General features: G+C 43.5%; 1 protein-coding gene across 9 annotated transcripts in view; it reads left to right on the top strand.

Moving 5' to 3' along the window:
• Positions 1–20511, top strand: part of C2CD5 (C2 calcium dependent domain containing 5) — a 107800-nt gene that overhangs the window by 63524 nt on the left and 23765 nt on the right. For all 9 annotated transcript variants that reach the window (XM_054988056.1, XM_054988054.1, XM_054988053.1 and 6 more), the window contains 8 exons: positions 258–422; positions 1173–1313; positions 2112–2175; positions 7836–7897; positions 9484–9582; positions 10457–10546; positions 12556–12643; positions 16071–16157. In XM_054988056.1, coding sequence (XP_054844031.1) covers positions 258–422; positions 1173–1313; positions 2112–2175; positions 7836–7897; positions 9484–9582; positions 10457–10546; positions 12556–12643; positions 16071–16157 — 796 coding nt within the window. The remainder of the gene's footprint in view (positions 1–257; positions 423–1172; positions 1314–2111; positions 2176–7835; positions 7898–9483; positions 9583–10456; positions 10547–12555; positions 12644–16070; positions 16158–20511) is intronic.

The following is a 20511-nucleotide window of genomic DNA, read 5'->3' as shown; positions in this document are numbered from 1 at the left end:
CAATCCTGGTTGTGTATATCATTTACTAGACTATAATCTGCTAATGGAAACAGAGATTTAGGTTTGAAAACTAGCGTGGGCGGGGTTTAGCTGCTGTTTCCACAAATAAATACTGACATTCCTTACGATTGTTCTGTTCAAGTTTAAAATAGTATAACACATCAACAATAGTGTGTGACATTTTTGCATCACAATATAAGTTCAATTACATCATATATATTCCAGAGTTTTATTTCTTACTGGCTTTTTCTTTAAAGTCTGCCACAGGTGTGTATCTCAGTGCGCTTCCAACCCCGGGTGGTATTCAGATTGCTGGAAAGACTCCGAATGACGCCTCTTACGAACAACACATATCTCACATGCAGAAGAAAATCAATGACACAATAGCCAAAAATAAGGAGATGTATGAAGTTAACCCCCCTGTAAGTGAAGAGGTTAGGTCCTTGACAAAGAGTTTTTAATCTGTTGACACCCAGGTCGATGTGCTGTGTGAACTAGCAGGGAATAAACCATGTAGATAGGCAAAGAGGGCAGTTAGAAAGAAGTAAGGTAAATGCATGAAGCGCTGTTTTAAAGTTGGCAATATGTAGGTTTACAGAGCATGTCATCTGTATAGTGGGAACAGAGAAGCTCCCCTCACCCACAGCCTTCCCCAGAACAGACTCCAGGAGACTGGGGAGTCATTCTGGGCTCATCCAGCCACTAATACCTTCCAATCTCCCATAACCTGCCTCATCTGAAGCTTGGATTTATTCCTTCTATAGAGAGGTTATATCCAAAGAACTCATCTGCACAGCCTAGGACTCATGCAGTGTTTGCTAATAGCAAAAGAGACGGTGAAGACAGAATAAGGGGTATGCAGAAGCAAAGAATGGCTGGAGTTCCTGTTTGCTTTCTCACAGGGCTTTGCCACTTCCTAGGACTGCTTGACTTAGAATGACTCTCTTTTGTTATCCTCTTGAGTTTGTGCTCCAAGTGGAAGTGATTTTGGGATGAGGTTGTGGAATTAAATGTACAATAAACCAAAGTCACCATTTTTGGTGAGTTTTCATATTTCTATGTGTGGAATTATTTCTGGGCTGTAATTGAAAGGTTGGTGCTTTTAAAACCATTTATGTGAAAATTAAGGAATAGCAGGTGCGTGCTTGATTTTATACTATTGTTCTGTTTAGGAAGTGTCAGAAGAAATTATAGGTTCTCCTATTCCAGAACCGAGACAACGTACCAGACTGCTAAGATCACAGTCTGAAAGTTCTGATGAAATTACAGAACTGGATCTCTCTCATGGAAAGAAAGATGCTTTTGTCTTGGAGGTATGTTTTGCTTAACACTCAAGATTTGGGTCTAGTAGCTCAACTTCCTTCTCTCATAATCCTGGCTTTTTGTGAGCTGAAAGAATTCCAGAGTGTTCATGATATGAAATATATTGAATTTTGAACAATCCTGGGTCATTACTAGGGGTGTGCTATTTGGGATTCTGATTCAGGATAAATACCCGAATCAGACCCAATTCGTAAAAATTCAGGATTTCTGAATCGGGATTCGGGAATCTCGAATCAAAGCTTTCCGAAGCAATTCGGGTCACTTCAGAAAGCTTCGGGCTCATTTAAACCCTGTGCCCTTGCTCCAGCTGACTGGCGGGCAGCCTCTGAAGCCTCCTCCTCCGCCCAGCTGGTTGTTGCAGCAGCGGCGGGCTCTCACCACCCAGCTGGTTGTTGTGGCGGCGATGCCTGTGGCAGCCCCCTCCACCACTCAGCTGGTCATTGCAGGGCTCTCGGCTGCCTCCCAGCCTGCCGGCCAGTTATGTCAACAAGGTGTGGGGTGAGCCAAGACAAAGCTTCCCCCAGCTTTTTCACTTCGGTGTGCTCCGAATCTTTATGGAGCATACTGAAGCAGTTTAAATACCTGAATCCCGAAGTGGCTTGCCCCTAGTCATTACTGTAACAGTGTGCTACTCTGTTCAACACAAAATCCCTAAAATACACAATCAACCAAAATAATATGTGACGATCTTATCATATCCCTATTAGGATTTTGTACCGAAGCTTTGTAGTACTCATCTCGATATTTGGAATTTCAAAAAGAGAAATGGTTTATGTACCTTTTTTCAGATTGATGATACAGATGCAATGGAAGATGTTCATTCTTTATTGACAGATGTCCCTCCACCTTCAGGTATAGTTGTTTTTGATTCTCTTGTCTTTATAAATTGCTCCCTGATAGTCTGGCAATGCCATGTGATAATTCTCTTAGTTGTATGGAAAATCTGTGCATCTATATTTTTCTGTTGCTTGAGGTCATAGTTGCAAAAATACTGAATGGGATCCAGCCAAGTTTTGATCGGGCTGTTACTGAATATTGTGATTTCTATTTCTTCTAAACTTTTCCAGACTCTAAGGCTCTCACATTTATTAATAGCAATAATGATAATTTCTACTCTGACTTTTGAGCACTATTAGTGTTTTTTACCTAGCTGAGTAATACTTACTACAACCCTATAACGTTGGTCAGAATTATCCCAACAATATTACAAATAACATGCTCAGGATGAGAAGTAACAGGTTGGATCCAGTGCAGAATTTCTCTTGCACTAGAGGTCTTGTCACAGCCCTCATTTCTCGACATTTCCCCCAAATATTAGCAGCAGCTTTTCAGTGGGTAAAGGTTGCTGTACTGCAAAAGGGGAAGGCAGCAAAAATCCATGAACTCATCCCATGTACAAAAAGTTTATATCCAGCACTCTTTTTACCCTCTCCCTTTTTCTTTCCAAACTACCATTCCTACCTCCCTCTTGGAGTGTATGGTCCATAGACAACTTCCAGTGTTGGAGATATGTTCAATATTTGCATTAAACACAATTGTGTAGAAATGTGTATATATGTATATATATTTAGAAATAATTATTTACATAAGCATTCATAAATGCAGACTTTGCCACCTGTTTAGAGGAACTATATTATCCCTTGGAGTGTTATGATAATAGATATTTTCAGTGTACATACAAAACCTTACTAATTTTCATGTTCGTGTGCGGTTCCATAATAAACATTTGTTATTGCAGTATTCTATTTTAAAACTTCAAATTTTAATAATAGAGAAACAAAGATGTTGCAGTTACTCTTCAGAACATACCTAGCGTTATTTTAAGTTCATAAAAGTACAACAAAATCCACTTGGGTATCCACATCCATTATATCCTGCTTGATGTGTATTTCATAACTTTCTGTAAATTTCGTTTAAATGTTGTCTTAAAAATTTCAGTTTCCCTCTTGAGAGAAAGAAAACTGTTGGCTGTTGCATCATTCTGTGACCACACTGATATATAACAGAAAGTCTTACAACAAAGAACTCCCTTGTGAAAAGTTATTAAACAGTCTTCTGTGGAATTAGTATTTGTTCTAATTGAGAATTATGTGTGTACTAGCAGCTAAAGCCTGTTGTCTGAAAAAATACAGCAGACTGTAGCAGTGGTGCCTTGGGAGGGCTGCACTGCAGCTTCTGTGGAAGTGGCGATGAGCCTTCCCTCCTTGTGTGGCCTTCCTGCTGCCTCCACGGTGCGTTCGGAGGGACACAGCATAGCAATTATGGAGGTGGCGGCAGAAAGCCTCACCCCCTTTGCGCAGCCTTCCTGCCACCTCCGCGGTGCGTTGAGACGGACATACCGCAGCAGTTGTGGCGGCGGCAGTGAGACTCGCCCTCCCTCCCATGCAGCCTTTGCGCCACTCTGCAGTGCGTTGGGAGGAATGCACCACAGCAGCTGTGGAGGCAGTGGCGGCAAGCCTTGCTCCCCCTCCCATACGGCCTTCCCGCTGCCTCCGTGGTGCGTTGGGAGGGACACGCCACAGCAGCTGTGGAGGCAGCAGCGAGCCTCAGCCCCTTGCCTCAGTGGTGGTCTGCCTTGCCCTTCCCCCACTGCAGTGGCGATGGTGCCATGCCAACATCTCAGTTTTATCCTAGCGCAGGCATACCCTCAGGACCCTCGGTGCACCTGTGCCAGGATAAAAAGTGAGTTGTCACCAATAAGGCTCGCCTTTTACGTAGTAAGGTTATGCAAACTGATAAACAGATTATTTTTCTGTGATAAGATTTCAGACTACATAGTTTTTTACTTTATTGGCTGAAATTATATTTGCTTGATTTTTGAGGAAAATTATTCCCATTCTTGGCAAGATAAGTAAGTGGTTAGCAGGATCTTTGTTAAATTTACACGCTGTTGAAAACAGTCTGCTGCAGAAGTCATTTGCAGAGTTTTGGAAAACGTCATCCAAAGATGCAGATAATTTTTGAGTCTGTGAATCTGCCAGTCTTAATATTACCAACAGGTATATACAGTGTTCATCCACATGTCCCTTCCTCTGTCTGATATGGACGATGGATTAGTAATCTATTCCTAGTTATGTGGGACCATACCACAGGATTTATCACACCCCTTTTTATGTACGCACTTGTGTGCTAAGTATCTCTTACAGAATTATCAGCTATGTGGGATGACTCATTCTCTAAATATTTTCATTTGCACATAGCATGGGAGTTGCCACAAGAATCATTTTGTGGATTCAATGTTCTCTCTCTCTGCTTCTCTGTTTACCTTCTAAATGTATCCATCTTTACTTTTCTTTGAAACCCTGACTCCACTCATGTGCTTCTTCTGTCCTAGTTTATTTGTTCTCAGGCAGGCCAGTTGACTCCAATTCTGAATTACTCTTTGGTATGAATATAACCTCACTTTCAGTCTTTTAATTCCACAGTACACAACCTTGTTAAGCATGTTCCTAACCTTAGGCTCTGTTACTCTTGCCCTAACCCAAACCACACTGGGTTATAGGTCAGATTCATTAATCACGTCTCTCCATGATGCCCCTTTTTTCCATCCCTGAAAGTCAGACTTGTGCTGGCTTAAAAGTAATTGCTTGAACTCTTTTAGCTTCCCTGCATGTTGCTCAGTGCTGAAGCTCAGTCGGTCAGCAAGAGTTGTGTGGGTGGTTTGTTACCGCAGTGTTTGGTTGCTCATAATGGGCATGCCTTGTTTAAACGCTTGCACTTAATTCACTGAGATGAGGTCAAGGTTGACTCTTGTCTGATAAGTGTGCAGTCTGATCTTCAGTATCCTATACATGCTATTAATGGGGCTGGACTCCTCAGTGTAGGGTCCTTTGTAATTGGTGACTGCATTCGGTCACTTTTCTCCTCCACTATTTATAACTTCTTGAGATTTATAAAATCAAAGAGATAAGCCTCTTTTTATGCACACACTATAATTGAGGAACTCTCCAGTTTGCTGAGGATAAAGGCCTACAGAGTGCTGAAACTACACCCTGCTGTCATGAAGTAATTAATATTTTATATGCATTTACTTGATGTGCATAAAGGCAGTCTTGTTCATATTTTTCATCCTGGTTTTAGAAAAATTCGATTATTAGGTGCACACATATTTCGCATTGTGAACTCCACCCGCCCCCCCTTTGATAGAGAGTAGAGACCTGGAGAATGCCTTCTCCGGCACTGGGTCCCTGAGGTGCAGAAGGAACTGCTCTGCTAATGCATGTGCGTTATCGGGAATCCTGCTTCATTGCAGAATCGCAACAGTGCCCATTCACATCAGCAACAAAAATTCTCCGGTATCTCTACTTGGTGGACACTGGATAAGCTAGTTATGTTTATGTTTTGCTTTAATTCCTGAATCCAGGAATCCCTGCACATAGATTATTGAATACTTTTCCTTCTAGAGTAGTAACGAGCTTTTGCCCGTGTTTGAAACTAAGCTTCTACTTAACCAAAAGAAAGATGTATCTTTTCTCTTGGAAAGCTTTCAGCAATTAGTTCTCAGACCTGTCAAACAGGTAAGTTCTTTGAACCACCTGTTTATCAGTACATTTATTTATATATAGGGTTCAATATTGCTTTGCAGCTCTTTATCAAACACACAGACACCTGTCTAGAGTTTATTTCACTTTATTGAAAATACACCCTAGTTTTTTAATGAAGCAACTAATCAAAATACAAATGGTTATTAATATAAATCCTATAAAAACAGAACACAGAAAGGCAATAAGAAATAAGTTTGCTAACATTTCTTAATAAATTCCAAGTTTAACATAATCAAGGTTTCTGTGAAATGCATAGGTAAAAGTAAGTTCTCACTTAAATTCTCTCAAGAGATTTCTTCCATCAGAGCTCTGCCATTCTATCTGAGTTTGCAATTTTATACATCATCATATGCAAATATCTAAGGTCTATTCACATGATCGCACAAACAAACAATAAATGGTCTGATGCTTCATTGAATATTCATAGTTTCTATTGTATAACCTTCCAATTAGTAAAAAATTACGTTATACTCAAACTTGCAAAACAAAACTATAAATCTCTGAGAAGTGTCAGAAAAAGTTAAGTTGAGAGATCACCGTTGGTTGAATCTCTGATAGAGGAACATTAATCTCGATAGAGTCCACTATTTTAATTAACTGTCAAAAGATTAAAGCACACCTGTTAGAATTACCTAACAGAGAAAAAAACACACAGACAGTTCATGCAAAGTTTGAAAGTTCATCTAGAATACAAGTACATGGCCTAGTATTGCTCAGTATTGATTATTGTCATGTGCTTTTATCTATACTGATGCAACAGAGTCCATGGTGTCTACCGGTACCAGAGGGAGGGGGAGGCGTTTCTCAGGTGTGTGCGGGATTGTGTCTCTCTTTACTCATTGCTTCTTCTCTGTGAAGTTCCTGGAAATATGATAAAATATCATCGGAGCAAATCCATAGGAGTAAAGAGAGATCAAATCCCTAACAGTTGGGGGAATCTGTTCATCCCTAATTGTAACATTAAATGCACATCGAGGGTGGTTCATTTCTTGGCCCCTATTTAGTATATTGTTTGAGAGCCCTTGTGTACCTATGGTCTTTGAACCATGTTAGGCCAAATACTGTGGATGGCATGAAACACCTATGAACAGTCTACTCCTCCTCCTGCTGGCTGTAGCTCTTCCCCAGTTTTCCAGTTTGTTATACACTCTGAATTTCTCCACATTGGTTTTTTTTTAGTTTCTTCTTTTTTCATCAGCTGCCCAAACTTCTGCACTCCAATAGCCATTTACTCCTTCTGCTGTACTCATTTGCATCTCCTTCCCCAAATGCCCTACTTCCTTGAATCATTTCAGTAACTTCCTGTAATCAGCTTTCCAAACATAGCCTCAACTTGGTATACTTCTCCCCTTTTTTGCTACCTTTCTTGTATTTCATAACAGGATTTTTAAATGAAGGGGCTGTGGCTGCGGCTGCAGCTAGATGGCTTGAGGGGTTCCCTCGCTTGCCAGCGTAGTAAGCTGCGTTTGGGAAATCATATTACAGTCGTGTTGTGGAGATTTTCTCTGCAACGATGAGGACTACATGTTGTTAATAAAGATACGAAATGTCAAAATGCTATAAATACCTTCTTACTTAGGGAGTGGGTTTCAGTCAAGCACGGTGAATGGATGACTAGGTGACTGTCTTCCAGCCTCCAGAGTCAAGAAGTTGGTGATGTGTCATGCCATACTTTTACAATTTACTTGCTTAAAATATGTTCTTTGCCACTGTTGTAGAAAGAATCTTAGGCACAAAGACTGCTTACTTGACATTTATGACAGAAATAAATGAATAAACACTTATTCTTCTACCCATTTGTTTTCATGTCTGATACATTTGTGCTGTTTTCTAGATTATTTTTTTTTCTCAAGTGTTACACTAATGGAAATATATCTGATTGCAGCACTCTCTCATGCCTGAAGGCACAGCATATTGCAGACAGTGTGCTTTCTAATTTTTTTTAACTGATAGTGTTTTCTTTGGCAGGCTTTTATAGCTGCAACACAGAAGTCATGCCTGGGATAAATAACTGGACTTCTGATATACAGGTAAAGTAGCCTCAATATGTACAAATACATATTTTACATAAAGCATGTAGAACAACAAAATGCTTTTGTTCGTGCATCCTGAAATTTATTTTGTTCTTCCTCTAATGAGAATTGTGGCATGCAACAAAGTAGCTTTCCTCCTAACCTTTAGAAAAGAGCAAGAGTCCAGTAGCACATATAAGATTAACAAAATTTGTGGTAGGGTATTTTGTTAGTCTTATAGTGCTACTGGACTCTTGCTCTTTTCCACTGCTACAGACAGACTAATACAGCTACCCATCTTGATCTACCTCATAACCTTTGTGTGTGTGTGTGTGAGAGAGAGAGAGGTCTTGCAAATTCCCATCAGGTCTGTGCCAAACAATATGGCAAGGTGCTAACATAATATTTCTCCATCTCCAAATCCTCTCTCGCTTGTGTCTCTCCCCCCCCCCGCCCCCCAATTTCGGAGATAGCCGTGGACCAATGTTGTAAGCTTCAAAACAAAGTTTGTGGCCAAGGGTAGGAATTGGACTTTAAAGTCTCGTTGAATATTTACTATGATTAGCATCAACACTTGTGCAGACATAGTATTTACCATGATTAGCTCTTAAAAGACATTCACATGCAAAAAGGGCGAAGAAAGCAAGACACGCAAGCCCATTGCATGCCCATGTTTAGGAGATGTGGCATCCGCACCAGGCCTGTTTAGAATGAACCCTTTGGCCAGGTGAATCTGAACACGCAGTACACCTGTACAAATGTCTGCATTGCCAGCGCAGCTTCTCTTGACACCTGTGTATTAACAAGTTGGTTGGCAGTGACCAGGCATTGTCATAGGTATGCTCCAATCTGAGCCATAATTGATGGGCGTAGCATATTTTAGGATGAAGCCTAGAGCTGAAATCAGAACATCTTACTAAAAAAAAGGTGCTTTTTTAACATACTCTAATTGACTGAAAGACAATTTCACAAGAACATGATTTCATTTTTGGTGCAAGGTACCATAAGCTAAGAATTGTTTTAACAGATGTCACTCTTAGTTACATCTTGATAATTTTGTTTTTCAAGGAAAGAGGATTGTTGGAGTGAAACAGAGTGGGGTTTGTGTTTTGTTTTTCATTTTACTGTTTTCTGATTGTATGACTAAGGTTATAGAAACTGAACTGGCTCCCAGAGTTGAGTGAACATCTAGGTGCAATGAGGACTCATCTCTTGGTCCAAGGAAAAATGAAATAAATGCTCAAGTGTACTAGCTATTTCACACATTATGACAAATCGAAGTTTGCTGCCAAAGGGATAGCAGTAGGAACTGCAGCCAGTCACATTTTCATCATGACTGTATCTAGTACAATAAATGAGTTCACAAATAAGCACTTGTTGCATACACATAGGTAAAAATATAATGTGTGAAATCGCCTTGTGACGCCATACTCCACATGTCTATTTGTTTTGTGATGTTTGTGCTGAATGCAGAGGATCACAGCCCTTGATTGTAAAGTGCAACACTACAAGTAGTATTTTACGCTGTGCCATCCTCTTTCTTTCCAGTGTTTGCATTGTAATAAAAATGCACAGTGAGTCTTAAACTCTTGTTTCCGCTTCAGATGTTCACGTCAGTAAGAGTGTCCAGGCTCAGCAACGTGACTCTAACAAACCAAACACTCAACAAGACCTTTAATGACCTCTGTGAGAACCTGCTGAAGGTAAGAGGGTAGTTGCTGGAACTGTGTTTAAATCGGAGTAACTTGTTTGCTTGAGGTATCGGGGGCTATTTCTCTTCAGTCTTTCTGCAGCATGACCAGGTAGGGCACACTGTGGTCTGGATTGCATAAGCCAGTATGAGAAAGGGTTAAGAATGGGGATGTAGGGTGAATGGATACAGTCTTGGAGCAGGGAGTTAGTTGGAAGGGATAGAGGCCATCTAGTCTGTTACTTCTTGGCCTTGGAACATGTTGAATGTGCTATCTCTAGATTTAAATTTCAGAAATTGTTGGACATTTCACTTGCAGACTCCAAATTATGTTCTTATTGGGAGACTGGAGTATATGTCAGTATCTGTTAATGGTCCCTTAAAACTGTGGTAGCTTTGAATCTGGTAAAAGGTGCTGTGACTCAACTCTTTGTTATATCTAAAAACATGCAGTCTGTTTCTCCAAAATTATATTCCTCCAAAGCAGCTGACCGTGTATAAATCAAAGAGCAGATTGTGCGGCTCACCCAAGGATGTCATTCAGGAAACTCTGGACTTAAGACGAAGTCACTTAATCAGTAATCTTAGCCACAATATCTGGCAAGCTTGTAATTATGACCTCATTTGGTAGTAATGCCTTTTGAAAGAAGTCTTACTACCTTTTTTAAAGAGGATTACACTTGCCCCTATCATCTAGATATGTGTGTCAGAGATAGCAAAGTGAAAACGAACGATGCAACCTGGACTCAGGTTGCCAAGGTTTGCTTGCGCTGATGGACCTGAAGCAAGGGGGCAGGATTGGGCAGTAAACAAGAAATCCCAACTCATCCCACTTTAGATCATACTAGGCCGATATCTGATACAAAATGATGTTTTGTGTTCAACAGAGCCTGTATTTTAAACTTCGATCTATGATTCCTTGCTGCCTGTGTCATGTGAACTTTACAGTTGCTCTTCCAGAGGATGAATTAATTCAGGTAACCCAGATTGTCTCTTTGAGTTCTGTAGCTTTTTACATTGTCCATTGATTTCACCGGGCCTTTGGAAGCAGTGCTTCCAGAACCATATAGGTCCATAATTTTGATGATGATTTATATAGTTGGCCCATTCAGTAAATATACTATAATGAGAAAAAGGAAAATTACAGTTAAAAGACCACCTTTTCGATGTAAAATCAAGACACATGCTATTGCAGCGCTGTTTTCTGGAGAATCCACCTGACATCCTCTTTTTTCCTGCTTCATATTTTGGGAACAATCACAGTCAAAGAACTTTTCTGTACCTTATGAAAGCGAAGCTAGGCATGCATTTTTGCAACTCCTGCTTACATCAGCGCTGCATGGCTACCACCACCACCACCACCCTTTTTGCCACCTGAGGACTAGTGGGGGCCTTTTCCCCCCTTTCACTTACTGATTTTTTAAAAAAGCCTTTCAGTGCTGGTAGGACGTGGCCACCACAGGGATTCTGAAGCAAAGTGAGTGTTGAGGAAACTGCCATATGGACGCTCTGTTGCTGCTGCAAATGCCTCTGCATTTGTAGTGGCAATGGAAGGAGCAGGGAAAACTGTAGCCGCATGGAGCAGACTTTCAGCGCCATCCTAAGCAGAGTTAACGTCCTTAAGAAAGCCAGTGTGGCTGTGTAGTGGTTAGAATGTCAGACTAAGATCTGGGAGACGCCAGTTCAAATCCCCACTCCCCTGGACGCTTGCTGGGTGGCCTTGGGCCTAACCTATCTCACAGCACTGTTGTGAGATATACCACTTTGGGTCCCCATTGAGGAGAAAGCTGAGATATATATGAAGTAAATAAATGAATAATAACAAACAAGCCAAGTGATGTCACTGGGCTTAGAAGGGTGTAACTACTTACGATGGCACATTTATGCTAAGCTGGTGAAGGACTAGTAATCCAGGCTCGTGGCTGTGTGCTACGAGGGCCTTAACATAGTATGTTTTGCCCATAAAGTTGTTACTGTGGTTCCCAGTAATTACAGTGTTCTGTGCTGTTTCCTTTTTTAATATAATGTGTGTAATCTTGCTGTGAAGCTTTTAAAGTGATCACTGTAGTTAAACTTCAGTTAAAGCTTTATTCTCATCTTACTTGCCTGCTTCGCTGAGTATGGAAAAACCTTTCTAGATTGTGGCTTTAATTCAAATAATATATTAATAATACATAAGAATATAAAAATACAGTGTAAAATAATGTAATAATAACACATATAAGAAGCAGCTCTTGCATGTGTTTCCTCCCCCCCCCCGCCCCATCATATATCAGCGAATGAAGCATCACAACCCTGAAAAGGCGGTCATGCGTTATTTGTTCCTTTCACTGTATCCCCATTCATATGACAGTCCCATGTATTCAGTGAATGTGCAGGAAGAGAGAGCAGGACTGAGCACGTTGGCCCTGCCCCGTGCCTTCATGCAATCGCCTCTTAGTCTGCAAGGGGTGAACATGCAGAGGAAGTGGTTAATCGAGCTCTCCCTCCCTGTGATCACTGATGCTGGTTTGGGAATGTTGCTGATCACAGGGGGTGAGAGTTCATGTGGCTGCTTCCTCAGTGCATTCACCTCTGCAGATGGCCAGGTGATCATGAGAAGGCAGGGGACAGGGGCGGCACACTCCCTCCTGCTCTCCCATCCCATGTGCTCAGTGAACACGTGGGGCTGTTGTCTGCACTGGGCTCTGATAACAGGCTTATCTTTTCCTGATCACCCAAAGAAAGTTCTTTGTACTGAAAGTTCATGGTGAATAGGTCTGAACGCTTCACAGAAGACTTTACTTGCTAACCTGAATTTTGGTTAGTTTAAATACTTGCCAAGGTCAAGTTCAAAAATCAGAAGCAAATGTTTACTGTGCACGGACAGTTTGTATGTCTCCCCCCCCCGCCCCCCCATTCGCCTCCAAGGATAGATTAGATTAATAATCAACTTTGGAAAAGGAGTATCTGGAACAAAAACTGATGGCTTTATGCTTGATTGCAGGTCACTGTCACAGCGGTTGCGATAACATTTGACAAACACCAAGCTCTGCAGACAACTAAGACTCCAGCAGAAAAAACATTACAAAGAGGTAAATATGGGGAAATTAGTCAATCGTTACTTATTATGAGTGCTGTAATTTCTCTGTGCCTATCACTCCAGTGTGCTTGACCACTCATTTCAGTGGAACTAAGTAAATATGACTGGTTGCAGTCCTGTGTCATGGATTGATTTTCATCATGACTGGTAGACGTCACATCTTTAGAATAATTCCAGTCAAGTAGTGTTTATTCAGTCCGGTATATCTATAATTATTTCTTACAGGAAGTGGCAAACTTATCCCTTAGCATAACCAAGGTGCATGGATATTTTACTACCACCCGTATGTGTGGGGAAATCCCATGTTTATATACTCCCACATGTATGGGAGTCGTTGCTGAGAAAAGTTGGAACTTAGTTATGAATACACAGTACAAACATTTTAAATAAAATATAAGGGAGCTCTGGCTCTCAGAGGCTTCCACTCTGAAAATCTTATTGGTCTCTAAGGTGTCACTGAACTCAAATCCAGCTGTAATGCAGTGTCCTCATTAAGCGAGAAGTGAGCTCAAAACTCTGAGAAATGGGAAATTGGGAAAACCGTTTACAGTCTTCTGCAACTCCGTATGTCAGATATTCTTTGACATGAAGTCAATGGCCCTGAGGTGGTCCATGCACCCCCCCCCCCCCACATCGTTTGTAAAATACTCAGTACTGTAAATTACTCAATACTTAGTATTGTAAAATACTGTGTTGGCCTCATTTTCATCCCAGAATGCATTGAAAGGGAAACATATAGGATGAAACTGATAAGATTACCTTTTCTCTCCAGTGTCTTCGCGGTGCCATTCCATTAATAATAAAGAGCAATAGTAGTATTGTTCTTCTTTTCTTGGCAGCTGATGGTGTTTGATTCCTGCACTGGTTTAGTAAAGTACACGTTGTTTGAACAAGCATTAAATACTGAGTCTAATAGTCTAGTACTTGTCCATTTTGGCTAGCAGTGGCTCTCCAAGACCTCTCTAGCATTAATTTTGCCACCTCCAACCCTTTAATGGAAGATATCAGGAATGATCTTGAGAATACATTCCACCATGGTTCCTCTGTTCTTTGCCTACATCTTTGTACCTCCTATAGTAGTAATCAGGGGTCATTTTGTAGAAAAAGAACTGCAGGAACTCATTAGCATATGCCACACCCCCGACATCACCAGAAGTGTGTCAGAAGGTAACATCCACCCCTCAGGCCCCTTTCCGCAAAAGGCTCCAGGTGTTTCCTTAAAGCAGAATGAACTCAAAGCAGCTTACCCAGCCAGCCCTGCTTGTACCCACTCACTCACTCTCTCAAGTCACAAATGAAAATAAAGCAGCATGAATTCCAAGCAGCTTGCGTTCCTTTGGAGCTCAGCACCACTCGGCTTGCGCTCATTCACTCATTTTCTCCCCCCCCCCCCCAGTCGCAAATGAAAGTAAATGAGCAGAGCAGAATTAATCCAAGCAGCTTGCGTTCCTTTGGAGCTCAGCACCACTTGGCTTGTGCTCATTCACTCATTTTCTCTCCCCCCCCAGTCACAAATGAAGTAAAGGAGCAGAGCAGAATTAATCCAAGCAGCTTGCGTTCCTTTGGAGCTCAGCACCACTCATTTGCACTCATTTACTTATTTTCTCTCTCTCCCCCCCCCCCTCATAAATGAAAGTAAAGGAGCAGAGCAGAATGAATCCAAGCAGCTTGCATTCCTTTGGAGCTCAGCACCACTCGGCATTCACTCGGAGGAAAAGGAATCACGTGGGCGAGGCCAAAACCCATGTGACCTCTTTTTAGACCTACTGGAACGCCGTTCCTGTGCGTTCCGGCTCCAAATGAGCCCTGGTAGTAATAATAATAACATTCGATTTATATACTGCCCTTCAGGATGACATAACACCTACTCAGAGTGGTTTACAAAGTATGTTATTATTATCCCCACAACAAAACACCCTGTGAGATGGGTGGGACTGAGAGAGCTAGAAGCTGTGACTGTGCAAGGTCACCCATCTGGCTTCAAACCTTTTATACCAGGTCAGAAATAATTGAATCACAAACTATGATTAGGGCAAGGGTGTGAAGTGTCTGCTAGGCCTCAATCTTGGACATATCTTTCTTTGAAAACTATGCGTTCATGCAGTCTAAATTGGTGGTTTCCACTGATTCCTCCTTCCTGCTGGAGACCTCCCCTCTTGTTCTTAATTAGGGTATTTTATCCCTGAGGAGCTGGGCTGGGATACGGGAGGTAGGAAATTTCTTCTCTGCAAATGAAAAATTTAGTCTGGATCCAGCCCAATGTACTTTCCAAGTGTTTGGGTTCTAATTATGTCCAGAATATAAAGTCACATCAATATCAGTATTCTTTGTATATGCTTATTTTGGCATCTGCCCAGTTAGAACAGTTTGAGTCAAATTAAGAGCTCCATCCCTAAGCCGCAATATTTATCTGATGATTAAAGTATCCCTAGCAAATGTCTGTCTAGCTTTCTCTTTACAAACTACAAGCTAGGAGATTCTGCAACAGATAGTAGATGTACAGATTCTGAAAGAAGATCTTATTTGTGATCCCTGTGCATCATGCTGATGGGACCTTGAGCACGCTCAGAGCTGCATTCGAACCTATAAAAGCTAACAGGCTTCTTCTGATAGTGAGTTTCCTGCTCCCTACTATAGATGGGCACGAACCAGAATACGAACTAAAGTTTGTCACGAACCGGGCTAGTTCGTGCTTTGAGAACCAGTGGTTTGTGGAAGCCCGTTTTCCACAAACTTCCACGAACTGATCTCCCGGTTCGTGTTAAGCCCCAATGCAAAGGGGTATTTAAACCCACGGATCAGCTGCTTGTCGGAGCATTTAAACCCCCAAATCAGCTGCTTGTTGGGGATCTCCCCAACAAGCAACTGATCATTTAAACAGCGGGGCTTGGCTGGCCGGCCAGGAGTTCCCGACCGGCCAGCTAAGCTCCACCCGCTGTTTAAATGGACATTTCTCCACCACTCTGAGTGACGGGGAAGTGTCCATTTAAACTGAGACTGGGCTTGGTTGGCCGGCCAGGAATTCCCAGCCAGCCAAGCTCATCCTGGTTTAAATGGCCATTTCCCTGTCCAAGCGACTGGGAAATGGCCATTTAAACCAGGACGGGCTTGGCTGGCTGGCCGGGAGCTCCTGGCCGGCCAGCCAAGCCTGGTCCTGATGTAAATGGACATTTTCCTCCCGCTCGGAGCAGCGGGGAAATGCCCATTTAAACAGCAGGGCTTGGCTGCCCGGCCAGGAGTTCCATCTTCCAGCCCCATCTGCAGCTCCAAGTGGTGAACTTTATTTTTAGCCACCACACCAGTGCTTTCTACCATATTATAATTATAGTGTGCATATGTTTAAAAAGTATTAGATTGCAGAGCTTCCCCGAACTCTTTCTTATAGAAATTAACACACACCACCTTTTTTTCATGTTAAGCTTCGACAGATAATGAAGAACAGCTGCAATTCCCTCTGGAGCTTTCATCAGATCCTCTTGGCTCACAGCCATTCTCTTCAGCTAAAGGTTGGTGGAAGGAAGTCAAAGAGCGTCTGTCTAGCCTTCTGTCTTCCATTCACTTGCTCCCTTACTGTTGGTTGACTGTCTCAACAAACATGGAAGAAGCCTTGCTACCAAATGTGAGTTGTTTGTTGGCAAGAAGTGCAATATTTAAGGAAGGCCAAACAACATGTTTATACTCTTTTCCCTTGATTTTTTAAACAAAATATTGAGATAGGATGGCCAGTACTTGAGGGAGCAAATGAAAAGGAACCATTAATGCTTGTTTTACTGCTCTTCCAGTGCTGCTTTGAGCTACCAAACAGCTGTTGCATTCTAACCTAGAGGCAGTTGCATTTCAGGAAAGGACAGCATTGTTCTTTGAAATGCAAAATGTGCCGAAATGACTGGTCTAACTCAATTTGAGCACGGCTGAATTTGAATGAAAGCTCTTCAGAATTGTGTGGAAAAGGTGGATTAATCTTTTTGGGGATGGAATGTTAGCCGTTTTCATAGCTAAAGATCTTTGTCTAGGGGTTGTGCTATGCCAGGTGTTTTCCAAACAACGTGGGTGTCTTCCACCCTCATTCTAATTATTGAGAAAGAGGCAGTGATCTTCTTTTTGAAGAGCTGCAAATGTTTTCTCCTGATTAGGTGACTGAGCAAAAGAATGGAAAAATGAGTTTCCAAGGAGGGAAGTGCAGAGAGATACAGACTGGGATATATAATTGTAATTTTCCAGTCAGTGGGAGATTTACGTTGATATGAGGCCCTCACTGGCAGTGCTACTTTCAGCATTCTCTTGAAGTTGCATCATTGCATAGTGGTGACACTCTAGCATTCACCCAAAACTCAATGGTTTAATCTCAGGGTTTGGGGTGAATATTAGAGTGTTACCCACCACAATGGCATCACTTTCAGGTCATGCTGGAATGGACATCATGGCATCAGCACAACTCCAATTCTCCCCCCGCCCCTTTCCCCCAGAATTTTCCTCTGCCACCCAGTTGAATAGTAGTAGGCTATGTTGGCAAGGGACCTGGCTTTCCTAAGTCCAAATATCTATGATCTCCAGCTGCCAAAACCTAAATCTTTATTTTGTACAATAGATTTCCTTCTCTGTATATGAAGAATTACCAAAGTAATAAAACATGCTGTGTCCAAAGTCCTGAACATTGCTAAGATCACTTAAGACCATTGATCTCAGTGGCCTTCAGTACACTTCAGTTTGCATTGGATTATGGTTAATGATCATAGGCAACCTGTTTATCTAATAGTAACCTGAGTGTCTTGTGTCCGGGGTCTGAGGCGCAGCTCCTGGACTTGCCAGGAGAAGGGGACAGGAGACAGCTGGGAGACAGCCACCCAGTCGCCCCAGCAGGCTCCCAGGGCCAGAACCTACCTGCACAGGAGGGAGGGAAGGAAGCACCCAAGCCTCAGAGGGTTAGAAGGGGCAGGTGGAGGCAAGCTAGTCCCACCCTCCAGTGAGAGTTTAGGAGGCCAGGCAGGGAGAGTGGGGTCAGCCCAGAGGGGGCCAGAGCAGAGGGAGAGGGAAAAGGCAGTGGGGACAGACAGACAGCAGCTGACCAAACAGAAACCTTACCAGCCAGGGAGGAGAAGCAGCCACAGCAGCTCAGAGCCACGCCCCAGCCTGCAGCCTAGCTAGAAGGCAATAACCTGGCCCAGGGGATGCCAGGAACAAAGCAACTCCAGGTGGAGCTGCCTGAGGCACTCTGTTGGAGAAGCTTGACAGCCAGCCAACGAGATACAGCTGTAGCTGGCCAACACAGTCAAATTAGCTACCCCAGCTGCAGCTGCTTGAGGCAGCCCAGGACAATGCTGGAAGGCAAAAGAGGGGTGTGGCCTGGCAGGTGGAGCCTGGGATGAGGGGTAGGATATAAGGAAAGTCCACCCACAGGGTGTGGTGGGTTGTATAGGAGGAGTGGAGAAGGAGTTGTTGGAGGTTGGATAGAGGAACAGAACATGCAATGAAAGAAGGCGGTGAAGGAGGAAGGTGGACACAGGAGCAGGGCTAGGTTGAGCGGGCTTGCTGGTGGCTTGAGAGGGTGCATGGGTGAGGTATACCTCCCCTCCTTCCACAAAGCAGGACCCTGCAACATCCCTAGCAGCACTTGGGTGCCAAAGCAAGGTACCCTGGTGCCCAATGCAGCAGCGCCAGGGAGAAAACCTGACATTTGTGCCAGTCACAGAAGCAGTACAATAGGGCCACCCTCAGATAAGCTGGGGACTTCTGCATACTTGAGGGACTCTTCTGGTATGTTGAAAAATATTATTGTAACATTAGCCAAATGAAAAAGAAAAAAATGTACAAAACTGGAAGCACGCCGAGGTATATTGACAGCAGTTGAGCTTGTTACAAGGAGAAGCAGAGGAGGTGGGGAGAGAAATTGGCCTACTCAGACCTCTAAATCTTACAGAATCTGGGAGCGGAAAGGTATTAAGGGTGGGGAGGGATTTTCAAATTGTCTCTCCCCCCCCAATTTCCTCAGGGCCCTCCAAATGTTATGCTTATGTTTACCAGATGCTAGTACAGTCAGTAAGAATTGCTCTCCCTTCCTCATGCTATACTAGTGAGCTTCCTTGGGTTATCTACCTGTGTGTCAAGGGAGTGGCTACCAACCAACTTTGGCTCAGAGTAATGAAGAGGGGAAAAGTGATTTGGTGAGCCTGGAGCTCATGAGTTCCGTGTGTCCTCCCTCTTGCTAGTTTTTTTCTATATCTGACCTGCTGCCAGTGTTAGAAACCCAGATTGCTGGTCCAGATATGACACCAAATTATGGTTTGCTGCAAATCAGGAAGGTTGGATTGAGATTGGAGCACATGAGAGGAGGGGGCACACAAGACTTTGCATGCTATACAATTCCAGTGCATCTCATCTAATTAATGAATCAAAAGTGGTGTGCTGGGCATGGGGAAAAGCCCAAATCTAATAGAACACCTGGACGCAGGTTTCTCAGTGCTGTACATTCAGAACAGTAGTCCAGTTCATCTATAGTTGCAAGAGTTTTGCTACTCAGCCCATCCTAAGTACATCTCTTTCTCTAGTGGTCCGGAGTGGGGCAGTCAGAACTAATGGGTAGCTCCTCCTCCATCTCTTTAGCAGGGTCGAACGAACACGCGATCCTGAGGGGGAGGGGCTCCCAGGCTGCTCCAGTTTTTTCGGCCCTGCTCTGCAGGAAGGAACGGAATTCTTTGCTCCGTGGGAGCAGCGATCCTACAAAAAAAAAAAGACTTCTGGACGAGGCGTGCGCTCGCTGGGGGAAGGAAGGTTTTTCCTCCACCCCCCTCCCCCTCCCGCTTCCCCCACTTATTTCCAAGCAAGATCTGAGGGCAGCTAGAAAGCCGCGGAGGCGAGCAGCAGCGCCGACGATCCTAGTTAGCTAGGGCCCGGCATCTGCAGAGGCAAGGCAGCAAGGAACACCGGCAGAAGCCACAGGAGTGCGAAAAAAGCCCGGTGCGTTTTTTTCATTGCGGAAGCCTCTTATTCGCGCCAAAACGGTAAGTAGCTGCTTGGACCCCGCGGAGAGGCCTGGGGGCTTCGAGGAGGCAAGGAGGAGGGGGGGAATCTTCCCTTAGGCCCTGGCAGGGCTAGGAAGCAAGCAGCCTTAAGTCTTAGTAAAGGCGGGAAGAGGCCAAAAAGGGGCCCCTTGTTCTGGCCAGAGTGCTTGCCAGACCCCTTCCCCTGAAATAAAACGGGGAGTGCCTGGGTGTTCTGAAGGCTATGGCATTAGTAGTTCCTGCAGCAGACCCCAAACGCAGGACTTCTGCCTATTGCCTTGTCTCATAAGCCTTGCTATTTCTATGGGGGGAACTGAGATTTATATGCAGGCTGCATAGTAATTCCTGCCTACGCATTTCTTCACCCCAGGCGGGAAGATTTTGGCGGGAATGACGTCACAGGCTGGGGCAGCTGAACAGAACGTATCTGAGACTGCCTTTTCTGGTATGGAGTCCCCAAAGTTACCTAGACAAAATTACCCATCCCAAGGGGAAGGGCTAAGGAGGTGGGGACCCTGACCTCACAGGCCCAGAAGCAAAGGCATCTTAGCCTGGCTGCAGGCAGAAATCAAAAAGGATTGACAATGCCGTCAAGAACCTTAGTGGGCAGTCTGCCTCCCTTAAGAAGGTTAAGCAGCCATCCACTTCCAAAGGCAAAAGGAAGGCAGAACCCATTGTTCACACCAAAGCAAAAAAGAGTAGAGCAAGGGAGTGGCAGGATGAAGATTCTAGTGACTCAGATGGTTCCCAAGAGGACTCAGAAATGTCCCCTAGATCTTCAGGGACTGAGGAAGGAGAACTATCGGAGGAGGAGGAAGTGAACACTAGCCAGTTTCAATCTAGGCTTTTCCCCTCTGAAATG

Source organism: Eublepharis macularius, chromosome 9 (assembly GCF_028583425.1).
Source record: "Eublepharis macularius isolate TG4126 chromosome 9, MPM_Emac_v1.0, whole genome shotgun sequence".
NCBI lineage: Eukaryota > Metazoa > Chordata > Lepidosauria > Squamata > Eublepharidae > Eublepharis > Eublepharis macularius.
This window is presented reverse-complemented; position numbering and strand designations above follow the sequence as displayed.